Here is a 21,240-nt window from a genome sequence, read left to right as displayed (position 1 = left end):
CCCCTCGGCACTCAAGTACATATCAGTAATTTATTTTTATGTCTGTCCCCTCCTCTAGACTGTGAGCTTCTGGTGGGCAGGGAATGAGTATACCAACCCTGTCGTATTGCTCTCCCAAGCATTTAGTACAGTGCTCGGCACACGGTAAATGCTCAATAAATCCGATGATTGAATAATGAGGAACCCAAAGGAAATGAGCACAAATACCTGGAGAAAGACATGACCACGTCCCAGACTGCCTATATTATTTTCAAGCTGATATTCAAATATTCACTTGCCTGCAGCCTGATTTATTTTCAGCTTTGAGACTACGAATACATATTCGCTGTTGCAAATCCTGGCAGCTTGCGGATGCTGCTAAATAATGAAGACCAAGGTGCCTGAGAGGAGAATTCCAACTGGAAATCTTTCCAAAACTGGGTGGTAGGGAGGGGAGAACTGTTGCTTTTCCTCTTTTTCTGTGACTGTAGCACTGAGAGACCTTTTATTGGGGTTCCCTCTTTCACCTTGAAGTCTGCCAATCTGGTGGCTGCAGTTGCCTCTGCATAATAATGATGGTATTTATTAAGCGCTTACTATGTGCAAAGCACTGTTGGGAATGCTATTATTCTTGCCACACCACTGTGGCACTATACTCTCGTGATTATTAGGTGTTTATTACACCCAGAAGGTGCTAGCAGACACAAAGAGTCAAGAATGGGCTCTCCCCATGCTGCTAAAGGGCTAGTTTTCCTTAATGGTATTTGTGAAGTGCTTGCTATATGCCAGGCACTGTTCTAAGTGCTGGGGTAGATGCAAGGTAATCAGGTTGGACACAGTCCAACTGGGACACGTGTGGGACACAAGGGGCACACAGTCATAATCCCCATTTTACAGGTGAGGGGACTAAGGTCCAGAGAACTCAAGAGACGGTCCCAAGGTCACACAGTTGAGGAGGCGGGACTAGAACCCATTTCCTTCTGACTGCCGGGACCGGCTGGGTGGTGGCTGGCACACCATTCCCATGGATCCCACAGTTTCCACGGATCCCATGGCTCCCCTGCCGCCAACCTCCTCACTGAGCCTCATTCTCCCCGTCCCACCGTTGACCCCTGGACCACATCCTACCTCTGGCCTAGAATGCCCTCCCTCCTCACATCTGCCAAACTAGCAAACTTCCCCTCTTCAAAGTCCTACTGAAAGCTCACCTCCTCCAGGAGGCCTTCCCAGACGGACCCCTCCTTTTCCTCTGCTCCTCCTTCCCCCCATCGCCCTGACTCCCTCCTTCTACTCTACCCTCTGAGCCTCAGTTACCTCATCTGTAAAATGGGGATGAAGACGGTGAGCCCTACGAGGTACAACCCGATCACCTTGTATCCCCCCAGCGCTTAGAACAGTGCTTTGCACATAGTAAGCGCTTAACGAATACCAATTTTCTTTATTTTATTTACCCCCACAGCACTTGTGTGTATATATGTACATATTTATACTATTTTATTAATGATGTATATACATCTATAATTCTATTTATTGCTAGTGATGCTACTGATGCCCGTTTACTTGTTTTGATGCCTGTCTCCCACCTCCTAGACAGTGAGCCCGTTGTGGGCAGGGATTGTCTCTGTTGCTGAATTGAACTCTCCCAAGCGCTCAGTACAGTGCTCTGCACACGGTTAGGCGCTCAGTAAATACGATTGGTTGAACGAATCCTCCCGGGGGAGGGAGTTGCACCGACCCACCTCTGCCGGGAGGACACCCCCGTCCTCGGTGTCCGCCCCGGGCCCCGAGCTATAAATGGAAGAGGGAGGCGGGGCTCCAGCGGCCAGGAGCAGGGCTACTAGCCGAGCTATTGAGCGAGCTCGCCCAGACACCGGCCGACCGACCTTGCAGCGGTCGCTAGCCGAGCCATGAGCCGACCTTGCAGCGGACATTAGCCCAGCCACTGGCCGACCTTGCAGCGCTCCCTAGCCCAGCCACAGCCGAGCTTGCAGAGGCTACCAGCCCAGCCACTGGCCTACCTCGCAGAGCTCACTAGCCCAGCCACTAGCTGAGCTTGCAGAGGCCACTAGCCGAGCTACTAATCGAGCTTGCAGCGGCTCCTAGCCCAGCCACTGGCCTACCTGGCAGAGCTCAGTAGCCGAGCCTACAGGGTTCACTAGCCCAGCCGCTAGCCGACCTTGCAGCGGACACAAGCCGAGCTATTAACCGAGCTTGCAGCGGCTACTAGCCCAGCCACTAACCGAGCTTGCAGCGGCTATTAGCCCATCCACTGGCCGACCTTGCAGAGGCCACTAGCCGAGCTCGCAGCGGCTCCTAGCCCATCCACTGGCCGGCCTTGCAGCGGTCACTAGCCCCGCCACTCGCCACCCTCGCTAGCGGAGCCTGCAACGGCGAGTGCTGAGGGTTGGCACCGGAGCCCCGCGAGCCGTCATGTCGGGACTGTCGGGGGTGTCGTCCAAGAGCCTGGGAAAGGGTGAGTCCTCCGGGAGGCCGGCCGGGGGGAGGAGGTCTGCTGGGGCTGGGCGCCCCCTCCCCGAATGCAAGCCCACCTTGGCCCATCGGGGTCACCTCCCCACCCCCCCTGCTTCCCCGGGAGGGGGTCCTGGGGCGATGGGGGACCCCCTCCTCCGAGCAGTAAGGGGGTGCCTTGCTTTGTTGCAGGCAGCGCCCCGCCAGGCCCGGTCCCCGAGGGCCTGATCCGAGTGTACAGCATGAGGTTTTGCCCCTACGCCAAGCGGACCCTGCTGGTCCTCAACGCCAAAGGAATCAAGTAAGTGATCGCCGGCGAGCTGGGACTCTCTCAAACGCTTAGGACAGTGCCCCGCACACAACGAGCCCTCAGGAAACACCGTTGGTGGAGTCGATTCCATTCCCCCAACACCAGAGCTAATGCCAGCTGTGGACGTCTTTATTCCAGGGGCAGAGGGTCCCTATTTCTGACCCCCTCTTCTGTTCCCCTTATTCTCTGCCCCCCCTACCAATTCCCCTCCCCCCCCCCCCAGGTCTGTGGAAGCCATTTTAAATGCTTATTCTCAGATCATGTGGCTTTGTTCTGGGTTACTGCATAGGTCTGCTGAGGACACCCCCAGCGCTTAGTACAGTGCCTGGCATAAAATAAGCGCTTAACAGATACCATCATCGTTATTATTGTTACCCAGTCCTCAAAATCCACCCTTCTGGTGGCTACCCATTTCTTCTCACGATAAACAGAAACTCCTAATCGTTGACTTCAAAGTTCTCTACCACTTGTCTCTCCAGTACCCATTTCCAGCTTTATGCCAGCTCAGACTTCACACCTGCCAAGCAAAATTTTTCACTGGACCTCTCTGGTGACATTATCGCCTCTGACCCGTCTCTCGGCTTTCTCCCTGCATCGGTCCACCCTGCTAAAATCTGCCAAACTACATCACTGCCCATCTTTGAAAGTCTCCCCCCCAAATCACATCTTCCAAGGAGTATTCCCCGACTACCCTCCCCTCCTTTCTGGGTTCTGTTGCAGCCACCTTAGCACTGTGTATATATGTTTATTTGCCATTTATTGCTTACTCCTCTTTCTATTTCTTATGCCTGTGCTCTTCCTCTTTTACCTGTCGTATGTTTGTCTATGCCTATTTGTCTCCTCTCCTGGAGAGTAAGCTGCCTGAGGGCAGGTTTCATATCTTTTGCTTAGGTTGTACATTCCCAAGGGCCTGTGATGGTGTTTGCACCCAATAAGTAGGTGCTCAATAAATGCTGTTGATAATGCTGATTAGGGTGGTCTAGGCTGGTTCAGTCCTGCCACTTGAAAGGCCTGAGCCAGGTGGGAGAGTGCCCACGGTCCTGGGTGGGGAATGATGTCTATGGCAGTTTTGGTGGCCGAAGAAGAGGAGGCAGAGTGCTTCCCTCTGTCACTGCGACCATTGACACTGTGCCCGAACAAGACCATCAGACTGTTTCCGGCATGGTTAGAAACATGTGATCCGGGTGCATCAGAAACTTCCCCCAAACAAAGCCTTAGCCTTGCAGGCTGCTCAGCTGTGGTTGTCGGTTGCCATCAAACATATCTGTGGCATTGACTGCCCGACCTTCTGATTCCAGCAGACCTGCTGGGCCCGAAAGGCTGGGGGAGGGTGGTAGAGGAAGGGATAGAAGCAGAGTTGGGAGGATGAGGAGGTAGGGAGCTCTTCCTTCGTCATGCCCATCTCCCCTCTCCCTTAGTTATCTCTCTTCCCTTTTAAGAAAATATGATATTTATAAAGTGCTTACTATTTGCCAAAGCACTTTAACTGTTTTCTCTTCCTTCCGCCTTCAGTTTGTTTCACTCTGTCTCTATCACTCTCTCTCTCTCCTTCTCTCCCTCTCACCCCCCACTCTCAGAAGATTCCAACTCAATCTGCCTTGGCAATCGGGCCCTTTCTCCTAACTGCCCCTCATTCTTGCCTCCCCTTCCTTCAACCCATTGCTCAAGCATTTCCCTCTGCTTGAACACCCCTTCTTCTCCATAGTTTTGCCAAAGGTGTCCCTCCCTTCCTTCAAAACTCTCCTAAAAATTTCCTCCTCCAGGAGGCATTTCCCGATTGATCCTCCCATTTCCCAAGCACGCCATCCCATCAACCATCTCAACATTCACTTATTAATGTGTTTATTCATCTCCCCCTCTAGACACTGTGAGCAAGGAACATGACTACCAATTCTCTTATATTGTACTTTCTCAAGTGCATAGTACAGTGCTTGGCAGACAGTAACTCCTCAATAAATACAATTGCTGGATTGATTATGCCTATTAGTTATAACTGTTCCACAGATTTTATTTTGACTTGTGCAGAGGTGTCGCTATAGCTGGGTTTGTGATGCTTTCATTTGAAATGACTAGAAATGTAAATTTTTCTCTGTTTTTTAGAATAACAACTTTCAACTCCAAAATCCTTTTTTGGGGGCAGATCTCTCGCTTGGTTCAAATTATGTTTAGTGGCTTAAGAATTTGTGAAACCCAAACTGTTAAAGCCCATTAAAAGATACTTTCACTAGCCCCACATCACAGTACATTTTAAATGTTACTCTGTCTCTCCCAGGATAATTTTTCCCCAGTTTTAGAGCTCTCTAGGGTATAATATTAATTCAGAATCATCTCTTTATTTGGAGTTTGGCAGCAAACTCCATCTTGGGTTAAAAAAAAATGGAAAGAGGTCTCCAAATCCAGTCCTCTTCCTGCACTACAGGACCTTATTGCATTGGGAGCTAGGAATCCCAAAGGACCCATGACCTTTGGGTGATGTGAGGAAGCATTAAGCAAGGTTCTAAAAGGTGGGTGGAAGTGGTAAAGCAATAAAGTTAACACTGAGGTGCAGCATGGCGGAGTAGAAAGAGCATAGGTCTGGGAGTCAGAGAACCTGGATTCTAATTCCACTCTGCTTGTTGCCTGCTTTTTGAACTTGGGGAAGTCACTCAAATTCTCTCTGCCTTGGTTTCCTCATCTGTAAAATGATGATTCATTGCCTGTTCTCCCTCCTACTTAAACTGTGAGCTTATGTGGGATGGACTTTCTGACTGGATTAATGTTTAGAATAGTGCTTGACACATAGGTGGGCACTTAACAAATATCATAATAATAGTAACAATAATAATTACAATAGTAGCTGACTAGAACCAAGCAAACTAAAAAGACTCTGTGGAAGATTTTTTGTGAAAATGGAACTTCTTTAGCTACTCAGCAGCCAGAATATATTTGAAAGCTAAACTTGGATCTCACTAAAACACAGAGTCCAAGACAAACTTGCATTAAACCAGGATCCATGGTGTAGTAACCCATCATAGCAGAGACCCACTGTATGTGATTCTGAGATGGACCCATCTAGATATTCTATTTGATAAGTGGTTTACTTGGATCTCTGATTTCTTGAGTTTCTTGGGGCTTAATTTATGACTTGTCTTATGCGTCAAGTGTCTCCAACTCATAGGGACTTCACAGACAAGTCTCTCCCACAACACCCCACTCTCCATCTGCAATTGTTCAGGTAGTGTATCCCTAGAGTTTTCTTGGTAAAAATGCAGAATGGTAAACCTATTCTAATTCCACTCTGCTTGTTGTCTGCTTTTTGAACTTGGGGAAGTCACTCAAATTCTCTCTGCCTCGGTTTCCTCATCTGTAAAATGTTGATTCATTGCCTGTTCTCCCTCCTACTTAAACTGTGAGCTTAGTAAACCATTGTCTTCTAACGTGCTGTAAACCTGAATCTCCATTTTCGACTCTCTCCCATGCTGCTGCTGCCCAGCACAGGTGAGTTTTGACTTGTAGCAGATTGCCTTCCACTCGCTAGCCACTGCTCAAGCTAGGAATGGAATGTGTATGCCTCTGCTTGACTCTCCCTCCCATAGCCGAGACTGGTAGAGTACTGGAAACTCGCCAAATGCGATCCTGAGAGGAGGTTATGACAAGTAAAGCGCTATTTTTTTTAAAATCATACTTTAGTGCTTATTATGCATCAGGTACTGTATAAAGTGCTGGGGTAGTTACAAGCAAATCAGGTTGGACACAGTCTGTGACCCACATGGGGCTCACAGTCTTCATCCCCATTTTACAGATGAGGTAAGTGAGGCACAGGGAAGTGAAGTGACTTATCCAAAGTCACATAGCAGACAAGTGGTGGAGCCGGGATTAGAACCCAGGTCCCAGGCCCTATCCTCTAGGCCACTCTGCATCCAAAGTGGCCAACAAAGGGGCCAATTGTAAAGCTGCTCACAGTCACGTACGCTCACAGTTAGAACTGGTGGTACATAAAGTGGTAGTTCATAATATCAGACAATTAAATTGTCCGGGATCCAAGATTATAAAGCTGAATTCTGCCTCCAGCTCTGACCTGTCTTTTACTCAATAGTTGAATTCATTTCTAAGCCCACAAAGCAAATCAGCTGCTCTCAGCCTGTCAGTCACTTGATATGTTACATGCACAGACTAGTGCGTATTCTTCTTGTTCAGCTAATCTGTTCTTTTGGAGAAGGCTCAGTTCTCAATTCTTATTGAAACCTAGGCAAGCCACCTTCTCTTCTCTCACTTGGTATTACTGTCTGAACAATCCCGTAGACAAGTCATTAGAAATATGAGTTGAATTCTGAATGCAACTTGGGCTTTAGACACTATTCTGTCTTGCTTGATTTGAACTTAATTGCTTTGGGGCCCTTAAAGGTTGTATCGAACGTAGTTTGTAATAGTTGCTTAAATTGCTTTCCAAGAAGTTTCAGTAATAATGAGTCAGATGCTTCTCTTTCTGATGGTATCTTGCCCAGACATCTTTTCTGAGGTAACACAGGATAACACAGGCTGGATGTCACCTAAAATCTCCTTGAGGGTTTCTGTCTTCTACTGGTTTATTTCATCAGCATGACCTCTATGTCTGGCATAGCGAGTTTTTGGGACAGACCACTAAACTGGAATTCGGGAGTCTTAGGACATATTTCCAGGAATTCCCCATCGGCGTTAACTTTATTACCAACAGTACAATTAATCTTGGAGTCTCAGTTACCCTGTCATCATCAAAGAAAGATGAGGAAAATATTCACTTTTTCCCCCCACTAGTGGTTCCTCAGCTAACAATGCTAATTAAAGCCTTGATTCTTTCTTAAAAGGGAAGGATTTTGAAGCCATAAAATCACAAACCTCAAGTATTTGAGGAATAATAATGATAATAATAATTGTGCTACTTATTAAGTGTTTACCAGTGGCCAAATGCAGTGGTAGATAATCCCCAGAGAATCAAGTCGGACACAGTCCCTGTCTCAGATGGGGCTCACAGGCTAAAATGGGGAAATCAGGTATTTAATCCCCATTTTACAGATGAGGCAACTGAGGAGCAGAGCAGTTAAGGGATTTGTCCAAGGTCACACAACAGGCAAGTAACAGAGCTGGGATTAGAACTCAGGTCCCCTGACTTCCAGGTATGTGCTCCTTCTATTAGGCCACATTGTCGTATTTATTGAGCACTTACTGTGTGCAGAACACTGTATTTATATCTTGGAAAATACAATACAATTCTAGAGAGCATATCATAGGGTGGTGGCAGGCCAGAGTGACCATATGTCTAGTTCCTGATATGGACCAGTGTCCTTATTGTATTTTTTTCCCCGTGTGCTTGCATCTCACCCCCTCTAAGGATGCAGTTCAGTCTGTATCAATCCTGGTGTTTTCCTTCTTCCTTGCAGACACGAAGTTGTCAACATCAACTTGAAGAATAAGCCTGAATGGTTCTTTCAGAAGCACCCCCTTGGCCAGGTGCCAGTTCTGGAGACCAGCAAGGGTCAGCTGATCTATGAATCTTCCATCACCTGCGAGTACCTGGATGAAGCCTACCCTGAGAAGAAACTGTTCCCAGATGACCCTTATGAAAAGGCGTACCAAAAGATGATCTTTAACCAGTTCTCTAAGGTACTTGATTTTCCCTTCCCCTCACCCAGCCCATCTTCTTTTGCTTTGACCCTTGCTAGCCAAATCAGTGGTGCCTTTGAGTCTTTGCTCCTCTTCAAGTCCCTGTTTTGTTCCCCACAAATCATTTGAAATTTAAAACTGGAGATATTTCGAGAAAGGAAGAATAGAAACCTCCTTTGAACAATACATATCTTCACTAGCCTTTTAGCATCATACAGAAAGTGGCAAGAGATGGGATAATAGTGGAAAAGTGGGAGCTAATGGCATTATGTAAGAAATGAGTGACTAGTGTGCTATGATTTCAGATTACACTGGTTTTGGGCTGGGTGCTGACAGGAGACCGGTCACTTTTCCTCAGTCGGTTGTGTTTATTTAGCACATACTGTTTGCTATATAAACACACAAGGTTTATTGTGTGTTTAAAGAAACAAGGTTACAGCAACTAGTAGCCCGTGAGTATATCAGGATGGAATAGCTGAATAAATGAATGCATGATGATTTTATACGGTCTTCATCCATAGCATGAATATTTACATTAGGCTACATCGCTACTCCTCCCATGCTTCCCTGGGCTAACTCTCTCCCCTGGTTTTGCTACATTACTGTACCATATTTCATTTGCACAGTATTACGCTCTTGATTACATTTTTGCAGTCTGTCTTCATGGCTGTGTCTTCTGTCCTTAGAGGCTGAAGTCAGAATGGTTGAATACATAGTCAGAGAGTGAAGATGTATCGATAGAGCCTACTCCAAAGAAAAATCTTTCAGGAGATTTGAAGGGATCACAAGAGGGATGAAAGAGTGGGCTGTTGTAAGAGGCGGTGGGATGGAAAAACTGTGCTACTTTTGTGAGAAGTGGGATCGGAAATCTCCATTTGGATCAAAAGAAGGAAAACTAAGGTAGAGTTATATGACTTGGGGTGGCAAAAATGGGAAATGAGCTAGGAGAGGATGATTTCTGGATAGAGGGATAGCTATAGATGTCCTGAAACCTTTCTCCTAAGACTATCTCCTTTAACTCATCTCCATTCAGGTACCACCTTTGGCTTTGAAATGTATGACCGGAGCCCGGAATGGGGAAGATTGCTCTGACCTGAAGGCAGAACTGCGTAAGGAATTCAGCATGTTGGAGGAGGTAAGGAATAGAATACCTTCTTCTGGTTTGGACTCACCGTTCTAGATAGGGAGAGCCTGTTGTAGTGGCGGGTGAAGCAGATGGCTCAATCACCAGTTTTCACTGTTTGAGGGAAAAGTCTGATGCTGGTCCCCAGGCATAGATAATTATGAGTTCAGCCTGGGTCCAGAGAGGGACATTGAACGACGTAGAATTACTGCACCATAAAGTAGTTTAGCTCCTCAAATACCCCACCTCCACACCCACTGCCAGTCCCTGGAGGGTGGCAGCCAGATTTCTTATGCCAGCCTTGATACTAGGCGGCACACCCCAATTGAGTCTATTATAAGGTAAACATCATGGTTGTTTGAAAAAAGTAAAAGGAATTTGCATGGGTGTATCCTGCTCTTTAGCAGTATTCATTCATTCAGTTGTATTTATTGAGCGCTTACGGTGTGCAAAGCACTTGGGAGTGCTGGGGAGAATACAGCACAGCAACAGACACATTCCTGCCGACAACAAGCTCACCATCTCGAGTCCAACTTTTTTTTTAAGGTATTTATTTAGCACCTATTATGTGCCAGTCATGGTACTAAGCATTGGGATAAATACAAGATAATCAGGTTGGACACAGTCCTTGTCCCACATGAGGCTCACTGCTTGAATCCCCATTTTACAGATGAGAGAAATAAGGCACAGAGAAGTGAAGTGATTTGCCCAAGGTCCGAGAGCAAGTGGAGGAGCCGGGATTAGAACCAACCCAAGTCCTCTGACTCCCAGACCCGAGGTCGCTCCAATAGACCATGGTGCTTCTCAACAGGTTCTTCAAAGTCTAATGCCTTGTACTGTCCCAATCACTTAGTACAGTGCTCTGCCCTTAGAAAGTGCTCAATAAATAGCACTGATTGAGGTAGGGGAAGCAACTGAGTTTAAAGCTACCTACACAGTACTTAATAATGTTGGTATTTGTTAAGCGCTTACTATGTGCCAAGCACTGTTCTAAGCGCTGGGGAAGATACAGGGTAATCAGGTTGTCCCACGTGAGGCTCACAGTCTTAATCCCCATTTTCCAGATGAGGTAACTGAGGCACAGAGAAGTGAAGTGACTTGCCCACAGTCACACAGGTGACAAGTGGCAGAGCCGGGAGTCGAACCCATGATCTCTGACTCCGACACAGAAGTGGGGAAAATAGGGTGCGGAGATGCCTGTCTTTATCCCTGGCTCTGAGGGTACTGGGTTTGTAGATGGTTCCTTTATGGCTTCTTAGAACAATATTTCCATTTTAAGATCCTGAGCCTCCACATTAGAATTTGGGACAGAGGGAACTGGGTTCTTTTAAAAAATTTTTACGAGGCAGGAAAGGCAGGGTGGTGGCCTAGATATATGCAAAGATGCATGCCCGGGGTCGTTCAGTTAAATGTTCTGGATTTCCAAAGACTGGATTTTCGATGAAGTGAAAGAGTTGATGTATTTCTACACTCAGGGAAATCGATTTCCTTCTTAATGCAAAGGTCAGGCACATTGCTTATATGTGATAAAACTTGTCAAGTAATTTTTGAGTGTCTTTAAGTGAATCCAGTGTAGCATGCACTTGAAAGTAGAACAGGGCTTTGGAAAATAGTTCTTCCCAGAGGAAGAATACCATAGAAAAAGGTGCTTATCAAGAGGCAGTGCAATGAACCTGTCCCCACTGAATAATAGAAAGGCAAGTAAAATAGTAGATTTCAGCAATACAATTCAAGTAGTTCTTATTAGTAAATGCTTCAATTTTAGACTTTACACCCAATATAGTTAATCATGGTTCTTACCCAGCAACCTTGTGGGGAAAAAGTAAAATATCTTATTCTAGGAACTCCCTTCTGCGAGTGGGAATTATTAATCTGATGTCATTACTATAATCTCAAGAGTTAAATTGTCTCTTGATCGTTAAGTATAGACATGATCTTTAATTTTAGGTCATCCTTTCAAAAAGAAAGAAAAAAACAAATGAGCTGATTTGCTCAAGGAGATTGTTATTCTCTTGCAAAGTTGCCTATATCTTCTTAATTTAACTATATCAACTAAAGTTACTGAACTTCCATTTTAGAAATAGCCAATCTAATTATTTTCCCTTTGGGCAGTATCAGTGTATACATCTGGAGGGGAATACAGAAAAAATGTAATTATTTTTTAACAAAGAACTAATCTTCTGTAGTGCCCTAGAAGAGGGCTCGCTATTGGTTATATTCCTCCCTCATCCCTCCAAGCCAAATTAACCGGGAAGTATTCATTTTTAAAATCCTACTTATGATTTATAAATAGATCAGCACCTGGAAGCTAAGTCTGCAGCAAAGTAACCTGCAGGAAAGCGAACTGTTTCTTATTCATATCTGAACACCTCTCTTTATTTTCAACAATTCCACCTATATCTTTTACGTTGTGAGAGATTTACATCTTGTTCTACCCCTTCAGTCCATTTCCACCTTCCCCTTGTCTCCCTTTATAATCCTGCTAACTTCAGATTTGGCTGTGCCTGTGGGTAATGACTTAAAACTACATCTTGAATGACATTTTGGGGGCAGCTTCTGGTGATGTTGATTTCCTTCAAAATACTTGAAATATTTCACCCCAAATAATCACTTGTCCTGTATCTCTGATAAAATATGCCACATTTCAGTTCTTTTCCAGAGCTTAGTAAGTGCTTAATGTCTACTATTACTACCAGCGCTTAGAACAGTGTTTAGCACTTAGAACGGTGCTCGGCAAAAAGTAAGCACTTAAATACCAAATACCCTAATTATTACTAATAATAATAATTGTGGTATTTGTTATGCACTTATGTACCAGGCACTGTACTAACCACTGGGGAAGATACAAGATAATCAGGTTGGACACAGTTCCTGTCCCACATAGGGGTAGTCTTAATCCCCATTTTATAGATGAGGTAACTGAGGCCCAGAGAAGTTAAGTGACTTGTCCTAGGTCACCCAGCATAGGGTTGAAACTGGGATTAGAACCCAGGTCCTTCTGGCTCCCAGGCTCATATTCTTTTCACTAGACCTTGCTGCTTCTCTACTAGTGGAGTTACTAACTAGTAATTTTTATACGTAGTGGATAGAGCATGGGTCTGGGAGTCAGAAGGTCATGGGTTCTACCCGATTCTGCCACTTTCTGCTGTGTGGCCTTGGGCAAGTCACTTCACTTCCCTGTGCCTCAGTTACCTCATCTGTAAAATGGGGATTAAGACTGTGAGCCCCACGTAGGACAGAGACTGTCCAACCCGATTTGCTTGTATCCATCCCAGCGATTAGTACAGTGCCTGGCACGTAATAAGTGCTTAACAAATACCATAATTCTTCTTATTATTATCTGGGCTGCTGATTTTCTAGCATTTATTCTTTTTAAAAGCCATCTTCTGCCTACTTGGATCCCATGATTCCTATTCTAGCTGTGACACAGAAGTTCCCTTTCATTAAAGCCTGGAAGTAAAAGGGATTTCTAACCAGAATTCCAAAGTGGTGATGAAGAGACTTTCTGAAGTGTGTGTGTGTATGTGTGTAGGCGGTGACAAGCGGAAACTACTGAAGAAGGCACCAGGCATGAATCCCAGGCCCTCTGAGTAGAGTTAAGATGGGAGAGACGGGGCTGGGGTTGGGGCTGATGGTGAAAAAAGAGATCACGGACAGCAGGGGCCGGGAGTGGGGCTTGTGGCATAGCCCCTCCCCAGACCCGTTATCCAACAGCCCTCCTTCCTGGACTTTCTTATACCAGAACTGAATTCTGCCCAGTTCCAGCTACCAACCCTACTTTAATACCCATGGAATTTCCTAGCCTGCTGTGAGCCAGCTTCCGTCAATGGAGGGCTCAGAGATTACTGTGATTCTGAACACAAGGGAAGAAGCGATCTCTGAGGGGAGATATGAAAAGTCCGAATGAACCCACAGTTTGGTCTTTCCCCGCGCTCTTCCTTCTCCAGAAGTCATGCAGCTTCATCTTTACCACTTTAAGAAATTCTCCTTCTTCTGAAAACTTCATTTTGTATCTCCTCAACACGCTCCACAAGAGGGAGCCACACTCAAGTCTTTAACTCTCCAAGGGTCGCAGAAGGGAGGTTATTTCATTGAGGATTTTCTTCTGGGGGTGCAGGATAAATTCCTAATCTATTTCCTGCCTCAACAGGGACGAGGGTCTCCTCTACTATCTGATATGAAGGAGAGAGTCATCCCTGGAGGACTTTAGCAAGAGGTAAGGGCAAGTGAGTCCAGAAAGGCCTAGCGAATAGGTTCCCTTGAGAGGAACAAAGAGTGGGAGCTGGGTGGAATGCGGAGAGGAATTGGAATTTTAAAGGGAAGATGAGTAGTTCAGTTTGGGACATTTTGCACTTGAAGTGCTAACATGGCATCCATGTAGAGGCTCCTGGAGGCGGGAGGAAAGGTGAGTTTGCAGAGAGGGAGGGGAAGATTTGGAGTCCTAAATAAAAGAGATATGTGTCTTTATGCGTATTTCCAAGATCTAAAGGATGCATTCTTTATTTCAGCACATTTGAGAGTAGCTATCAGAGACAGCCTTGAGATTAATTCACTGGAAGCCGTCTTGGGCGGCCCAATTAAAAAGAAACTAATATGTCACTTTGCATAGTGCTGGAGAGGAGAGACTAGCTCTCCCATTTACTGATTCTGAAGGGAAAACTAAAGAAAGTGAACAAAAGTAGAGAAGCCCAAGTAATGAATGAATGGTTTATTATCAGAATCGGTGTAACACCTGGAAGAATTACAGGAACTCAAAAACAGAACTACCAAGAATAGCATTGTACTTTTGCAGAAGTTATTAGTCCGGGGGGTGAAGTTACCAAAGACCAAGTTCATATTTTTATGTTGGGCAAATCACTATCATTTTTACAAAAGCTGTTGGTTACCTCTTCCCTTATTTTGATGCTTTTGAAAATGAACAAAGAAAAGAAGTGAATATGACTAGTTGTGACTCTCCCCAAAGGTTTTGATAAGATCTTTCATAAAGATAACTAAGAATGTGTCTCACCTCATTGTTACCAAATCAGATCCTCTGTCAAACCTGAAAACTGAGTAAGAGGTGGTGAGCAAAAATGTAGTAGGAGTAAATGAGGCATTCCCACCAGAAGGAGAAGTTAATAAGGTTATTTGTGAATGAAGTGGAATGATGAGTTTTTAGAATTTGCTGACTCCCATCTTCTTTAGGTAACTCAAAACAGCAAATGATTCTAGAGAACCTAAAGAAACTAATGGCAAAACCCGTTTACTGCGGGGAAAGAGGTTGACATAGAAGCCTAAGGTAAGAGAGCTCGCCTCAAAGACTTTGTCATCAACAACTATTACATGCCCTGTGCTGTTTGAGGCATGGAAGAAATTTCAGTAAAGATGCAGTGAAGAGAACCAACATCTGACAGGACCTGCTTCATTACACAGGGAAATTGAAACGTGTCTAGGATTGGTGATAAGAGGCTCTTTAGCATGGATGGTTCATGGAAGTAGTAGGTTCTTTTCTGCAGGAGGAGGTGTGTAATACAAAGTTACACTTGGTCTACTTAGTAAATCTAAGGGAGAAAAGCCTGTGATCATAGACAGTGAACTCCTTGTGGGCAGGGATCATTTTTACCAAGTCTTTCCCAAATGCATAGTACAATGTCTGCACCCAGTAAGTACTCAGTTAATACAAGTGATTTATCCCCTCTGGTTTCCCTTCCTAGATTGTGGGCAGGTAACATGTCTACCAACTCAGTTATATTGTACTCTCCCAAGCGCATGATACAGTGCTCTGCACACAGTAAGTGCTCATTAAATATGATTGCTTGATCCATCGAGGAACTCAGTGAACTTTGATAATCCAATGCATCATTTCAAGATGCCAAGATAGATGAAGTTATGCTCTTATGCTTCACATCCATACTGTATTTCCTCTCTCATCCCTCATTAGTGTCTCAGTGGGGGCTGTCGGCTAAATATTAAGCAACCCATAATGTTTCTTAGAAATTATGGCCCCATATCTATCAGTCTTTTACATTTATTTAATGAGTTAGATGTCTTAGGGTTGGTTAATTACCCTAATTAAGGCCAAAGAGTCCAAGTCAGATGCTGAGAGGTTGCATCTCAGGGTCAGTATGCATATGTACAGTTATCTAAATAGTGGGAAGTATTAACCAAACCCTGAAACTAAAAATAATAGAAGAAACACTCTAGGTGAGTGGAACCTTATGAATCAAACCAAGTTTTCTCTACAGATGAAAATGGATCCTATTTCTATTATGTAGGTTGCTGGAGAAACATCTTTTTCTCTGCATCTGAACGATTCCCTCCTGTGAGCAGACCATGTAGTTTATCCAGTCCAAGGTAGTTCTGTGAAAGAAAAGCATACTATTTTCTTCTTGTGTGAGGCAGGTTTTGGTGAAATTCCTTCTCTCTCTCTCCACTAGTTTGTAAGTTCCTTGAGCGCAGGAATAATGTATACCAGGAAGCAGCTTGGCGTACTGAATGGAGCATGGGCCTGGGAGTAAGAAGGTCATGAGTTCTAATACTGGCTCTGCCACTTGTTTGCTGTGTAACCTTGGGCATGTCACTTCACTTCTCTGGGCCTCAGTTACCTCATCTGTAAAAAGGGGGTTGAGACTGTGAGCCTCACAAGGACAGGGACCGTGTCCGAGCTTAATTTGCTTGAATCCACCCCTGCACTTAATAAACACTTAAATATCATCATCATTATCTCTATTGCGATTTGCACAGAGTAAGTGTTCAATAAATACTATTGATTGACATACCTTTCTCACTGAGCATTCAGCACTGGAAGTGAACCTCCCTTGGCTCTTGTGGGAACAGATTGAAGGGCACCACATTGCACTGAGCCTCTGTGTCTGTCAATCTGCACTCTCTTCCCATTTTCACTAAGAAAGTAGCAGGCTAAGAGTCACACAGCTGCTGAGCTGACATCTATTCACAGGTGCCATTTGCCACTAACAACCACTTGAGCCCCACCTCAGCATGCACCTGAAAATTCAAAACCCAAGCATCCCATTACCCCTCTCAGGGTTGCACCTGGAGAGTTTCCAGTATTCTACCAGTCTCGACCTTGGGAGGGAGAGTCAAGCAGAGGGAGACCCGTTCCATTCCTAGCTTGGGCAGTGGCTAGCGAGTGGAAGGCAATCTGCTAAATGTCAAAACCCAGCTGTGTTGGGCAGCAGAGGCATGGGAGAGAGTCAAGGGTGGATACTCAAGTTTATTGCACGGAAGGAGGCAATAGTAAACCACTTCCATACTTTTACCAAGAAAATTCTGTGGATCCACTACCAGAACGATTGCAAGTGGAGCCGGGGCATTCTGGGAAAGATGTGTCCATGGCCTCGCTATGGGTCGGAGACGACTCAACATTATAAGGCCTGCATCTCATTAATAATACCAGAATCCAGTCTTGTCCTGGAATCCCATCTGAGTCATGTAGACCCGTGTCCTAGAGACAAAGGGAATGAGAATATTTTGGCAATTATCTGGATTATTCAAATCCCAGCTTGCTCTGGCCTAATTTTTTTGGCAAGCCAGCACTCCTCTTCCCCAGGCTCCTGAAGTCCTCGCTAAAGTGCCAGAGAATATGGTACCAAGTTCAGGAGTTTAAAGTCTCTTCTCTAGTTTGTGGAGGTTGGTGGCTGCAATTAGAATAAATAGAATTTCGATGAATGTATCAGATATAAGCTCAATATGGGCAGGGAACATGTCTGCTAATTCTGTTGAATTGTACTCTCCCAAGCACTCAGTTCAGTGCGCTGCACATATAAAGTGCTCAATAAATGTCATTGACTGGTGACAAATCAGAGGAACAAAAAAACTAATAGAGCAAAAAAATGCTATACAGCAATCGAAAGCCACATACTCCATGCAATAATCTTTACCATGGCCAGGCCTGAATTTTGAGTTCATACTTATGCTATGTCACTGGATGTATAAATGAAAATGTCTTTTAATTTGTTCCACTCCTCAGATTCTTTCCCGCCGCAAGACACAATATTTTAGCGGAGACTCAATAACCATGATTGATTACCTGCTGTGGACGTGGTTTGAGCGGCTGGAACTCTTCAAGATCGCCGAGTAAGATGTTTGACCACATTCTGCTGAAGTTCTTAGAATCCTGTAGGATAATGATTGTTGGAATATTTTCCTACACATTTCTTCTCTTTTGGGTTTTTCCAGGGCATGTGGGTCTGAAATTCAACACTAAGGGAGAAGGGGAGTGGAAGGGAACCATTTAAAGACTACTTGAGGTTTTGTTATGCCTATAGCCAAGGTTATGCCTACTGGATAAATAAGTGAAAAAGAGTCTACATTTCAGTTTCCCGTCCCCTGTACTGCCACAGGAAGTTGCCAGTAGAGAACTGGTGACAGTGGGGAAGCAACCCCATCGGGTGGAAAGAGCACAGGCCTGGGAGTCCGAAGACTTGGATTCTAATTTCAGCTCTGCCACTTGTCTGCTCTGTGATTTTGGACAAGTCCCTTAACTTCTCTGTGCCTCAGTCCCATCTGCAAAATGGGGATTCAATACCTGTTTCCCTCCTTCTTAGATTGGAGTCCCATATGAGACCTGCAGGATGGCTTAGAGGATAGAACACGGGCTTGGGAGTCAGAAGGACCTGAGTTCTAATCCCGGCTCTGCCATTTGTCTGCAGTGTGATCTTGGGCAAGTCACTTCACTTCTCTGTGCCTCAAGTTCCCTCATCTGTAAAATGAGGATTAAGACCATGAGCCTCATGTGGGACAGGGACTGTGTCTAACTCAATTACTTTGTATCTACCCCAGTATTTAGTACAGTGCCTGACACGTAGTGCTTAACAAGAACCACAATTATTATATCTACCAACCGCTTAGTACAGTGTTTGGCACATAGTAAGCATTTAACAATTACCATTATTATTAGTAGTATCCTTTTAAGCCTTGGGCAGATCATTAGATCATCATGTTTAGATTCTTATAGAGTTGAACGGAGTGACATAATAGTAGAGATCACTTTAAGTGCCCAATACGTTGAAGAAAAGCTGTTATTTTTGAGACCAAGGCCCACAAAGTGCTTTCATATCTGTTATCTCAATTATTTTACCCCTCTCTGCCAGGCAGGTCAGAACTGAAATTCTCCTTGTATTACAAATGCAGAGATTGAGAGGTTAAACAATTTGGCCAAACTCATCTAGGTAAGAGTGGGACAATGACCATGTTCTCCAAACCTGTTTTCAGAGTACAACCCACTGGTCATCGCTGATCTGTGGGGTCTCTGCTTCCTCCTCAGTAAAATGGACATTGTCACATTGGATTCCCGTTTTACGGGGGTAGACTTGAGGACTGCTGGGAAATGTTACAATTAACATTTGTAAAATATTTTATAGTTTTCCAATGAACATTTCATTTTTGTAAATAGATTTTGAATCACTATTAACACATTAACCAGGTCAGAGAACATCTGCATTTTAGAAACCAAAAGCTGTTTTCCCAAAAATGAAAAGAGGCATGCCTGTATACATGTGTATTTCCTGTTATTTCATCCTCTTTCCCTGCCATTCTCTGAAAGTAAACATAACCTTTACGTAGGTTTGTCTACCAAATGCTGTTACGAAGGCTTACACAATTTTCAACTCTTGAATATCATCTCTTTGTTTCCCACATCAGAGGGTAGCCATCAGGGCTTTGTGTTGAGAAAGTTTGTGAATCTGGAATTTGTTGAAAGTTCCAAGAGTTTTCTGATGGAATACAGTTAGCGGATCCTGGATTTCATATAGGTAAATGGATGTAATAATAAACTTGGTAATCATAGTAGGTATAAAGCTAAAAATGGCTTTGGGGGAGTCGGGGAGGGTTGAATAAGAGAAAAAAAAGCAAATCAAACTGAAAACCCTGATAAGCTTAAGATTTCCTGGTGAAACCACATTTCATTCTGCTCAGACATCTCTTTCCTGTTCCCATAGCTGTGTGGATCACACCCCGAATCTCAAGCTCTGGATCGCAGCCATGACAGAGAATCCATTTGTCAAGGCTATTTTCACTGACCTGAAAACTTCCCAAGGCTTCATGGAGCTGTATCTCAATAACAGCCCTGAGGCCTGTGACTATGGGCTGTGATGGCAGTGGTGGCCATCCAGGAGAACCCTCCACGTCCCAGCTGATCTTTCCTAGTACGTCAGACAGCGGCAGGATTGAAACACTGTCGGTGCTCTCCTCCAGCCTTTTCTGTGAAATTTGTCTTAATAAACTTGTAAAGATCTTCTCAAAGGACTATTCCCTCTGCCCACCATTAGATATGATCCTCAGCTCTTTAAGTTATTTAGGATGGTTCCCAAGCAGTGTGAGTAGTGTGATCTAGTGGATAAAGCACAGGCAAAGATCTGGGTTCTAATCCCAGCCCCGCCTTTTGGCTGCAGTGTGACCTTGGACAAGTCACAACTTTCTGTGCCTCAGTTGCCTCATCTATAAAGTGGGGATTAAGATTGTCAGCCCTCCATGGGACATGAACTGTGTCCAACCTGATTAGCTTGTGTCTGTCCGAACACTTAGTACAGTGCCTGGCACATAGTAAGCACTTAACCGATACTATTTTTAAAAGTTGAAAGATTTCATTACCACCTCTCTTGCTCGCCTCACCTTGCAAACCTTTGAGAGCTGCCCAGCATTAGGTGGCTGCCATGGGACATGAACTGTGTCCAACCTGATTAGCTTGTGTCTGTCCGAACACTTAGTACAGTGCCTGGCACATAGTAAGCACTTAACCGATACTATTTTAAAAAGTTGAAAGATTTCATTACCACCTCTCTTGCTCGCCTCACCTTGCAAACCTTTGAGAGCTGCCCAACATTAGGTGGCTGTTCTTGGGAGAGATGAGAACCTACCTTCTCCCTCTGCCTCTCCTCAGCATGCGTTTCACTTTCTCCATTCATTTCTCCCTCCTATTCTCTCTCCCTCACCAACCTGTCTTGAGGTTGGGAGTTTACTCTCTTGCTCTCATGACTCACCATATATGAAAAACTTTTCAAAAGAGCCTTCCTTTGAGAGCTACTGGTTTCTCATTTCAGGCCCTTGCAGCCATTGGATGTGATTCAGAGTAAAGATTCTGGATCCAGGGCAGATGTCTTTGGGAAACTTGAAATGCCAATGTCTGACACGAAGCTAGCCACTGATGTTGTCAGAGTCCAGGATTTAGAAGTGTGGCCTGGAATGTTCTTGAATTGGTTTTCTGACAATGCTCCCCAAGCCAAATCCCAAAGCCGGCAGAAGTAATTTGAATAAATGTGTTACAAGCCAATCAATCCACATGACAAATGGTTGTGTTAAATATGTAGGGCGCCTGCTTCCAGTTTGTTAATTTCCATGAGATTTCAAACCTGGCACTCTTTGTTATCTGACTGTGGACCAACTAGTCCCGTATCAAATAAATTGAGAAGTCTTGGCAGGGGGAGCCATCCAACCTTTCCCAGTTCAACCAGAGAGTGCCTCACCAGGATATCAACAAAGGGAGCTAAGAATGAGTTGGCAACATGTTTTATAGCAGGTGCCTGAGGCTAGGCACCTCTGACTCAACTCCCAATTCTTCCTGCATGGTGGTATTTCTGCTGGGACAAAGTCTTTCCAGGGATATAATCCTTGAGTACCTGCCTTATCATGGGGTTGTTACTTCGGCATTACTGAAAGCAGAGTTCTTCCTTAGCAGTTGTGATGAGACAAAGCAGTGGGGGATAGGAGGGCAGATTTTAGTCTCTCCTCAAAGTGGATTAGA

General features: G+C 44.7%; 1 protein-coding gene and 2 non-coding genes across 3 annotated transcripts; 2 read left to right on the top strand and 1 right to left on the bottom strand.

Moving 5' to 3' along the window:
* The first annotated feature begins 1,792 nt into the window (after positions 1-1,792).
* Positions 1,793-19,742, top strand: GSTO1 (glutathione S-transferase omega 1). The gene is made up of 6 exons (XM_001512360.6): positions 1,793-2,452; positions 2,641-2,749; positions 8,155-8,377; positions 9,411-9,512; positions 17,470-17,576; positions 19,439-19,742. Exons 1-6 carry the CDS (start codon positions 2,410-2,412, stop codon positions 19,590-19,592), a joined length of 738 nt encoding a protein of 245 aa, XP_001512410.2. The 5' UTR covers positions 1,793-2,409; the 3' UTR covers positions 19,593-19,742.
* Positions 6,246-6,383, bottom strand: LOC114817600. The gene has a single exon (XR_003765461.1). It is a non-coding gene; the product is annotated as a small nucleolar RNA SNORA7 (small nucleolar RNA).
* Positions 16,515-16,652, top strand: LOC114817611. The gene has a single exon (XR_003765472.1). It is a non-coding gene; the product is annotated as a small nucleolar RNA SNORA7 (small nucleolar RNA).
* Positions 19,743-21,240: the final 1,498 nt, after the last annotated feature.

This window comes from Ornithorhynchus anatinus, chromosome 16 (genome assembly GCF_004115215.2).
Source record: "Ornithorhynchus anatinus isolate Pmale09 chromosome 16, mOrnAna1.pri.v4, whole genome shotgun sequence".
NCBI lineage: Eukaryota > Metazoa > Chordata > Mammalia > Monotremata > Ornithorhynchidae > Ornithorhynchus > Ornithorhynchus anatinus.
Note: the sequence above shows the minus strand (reverse complement) of the source record. Positions and strands in the feature narration are given on the sequence as shown.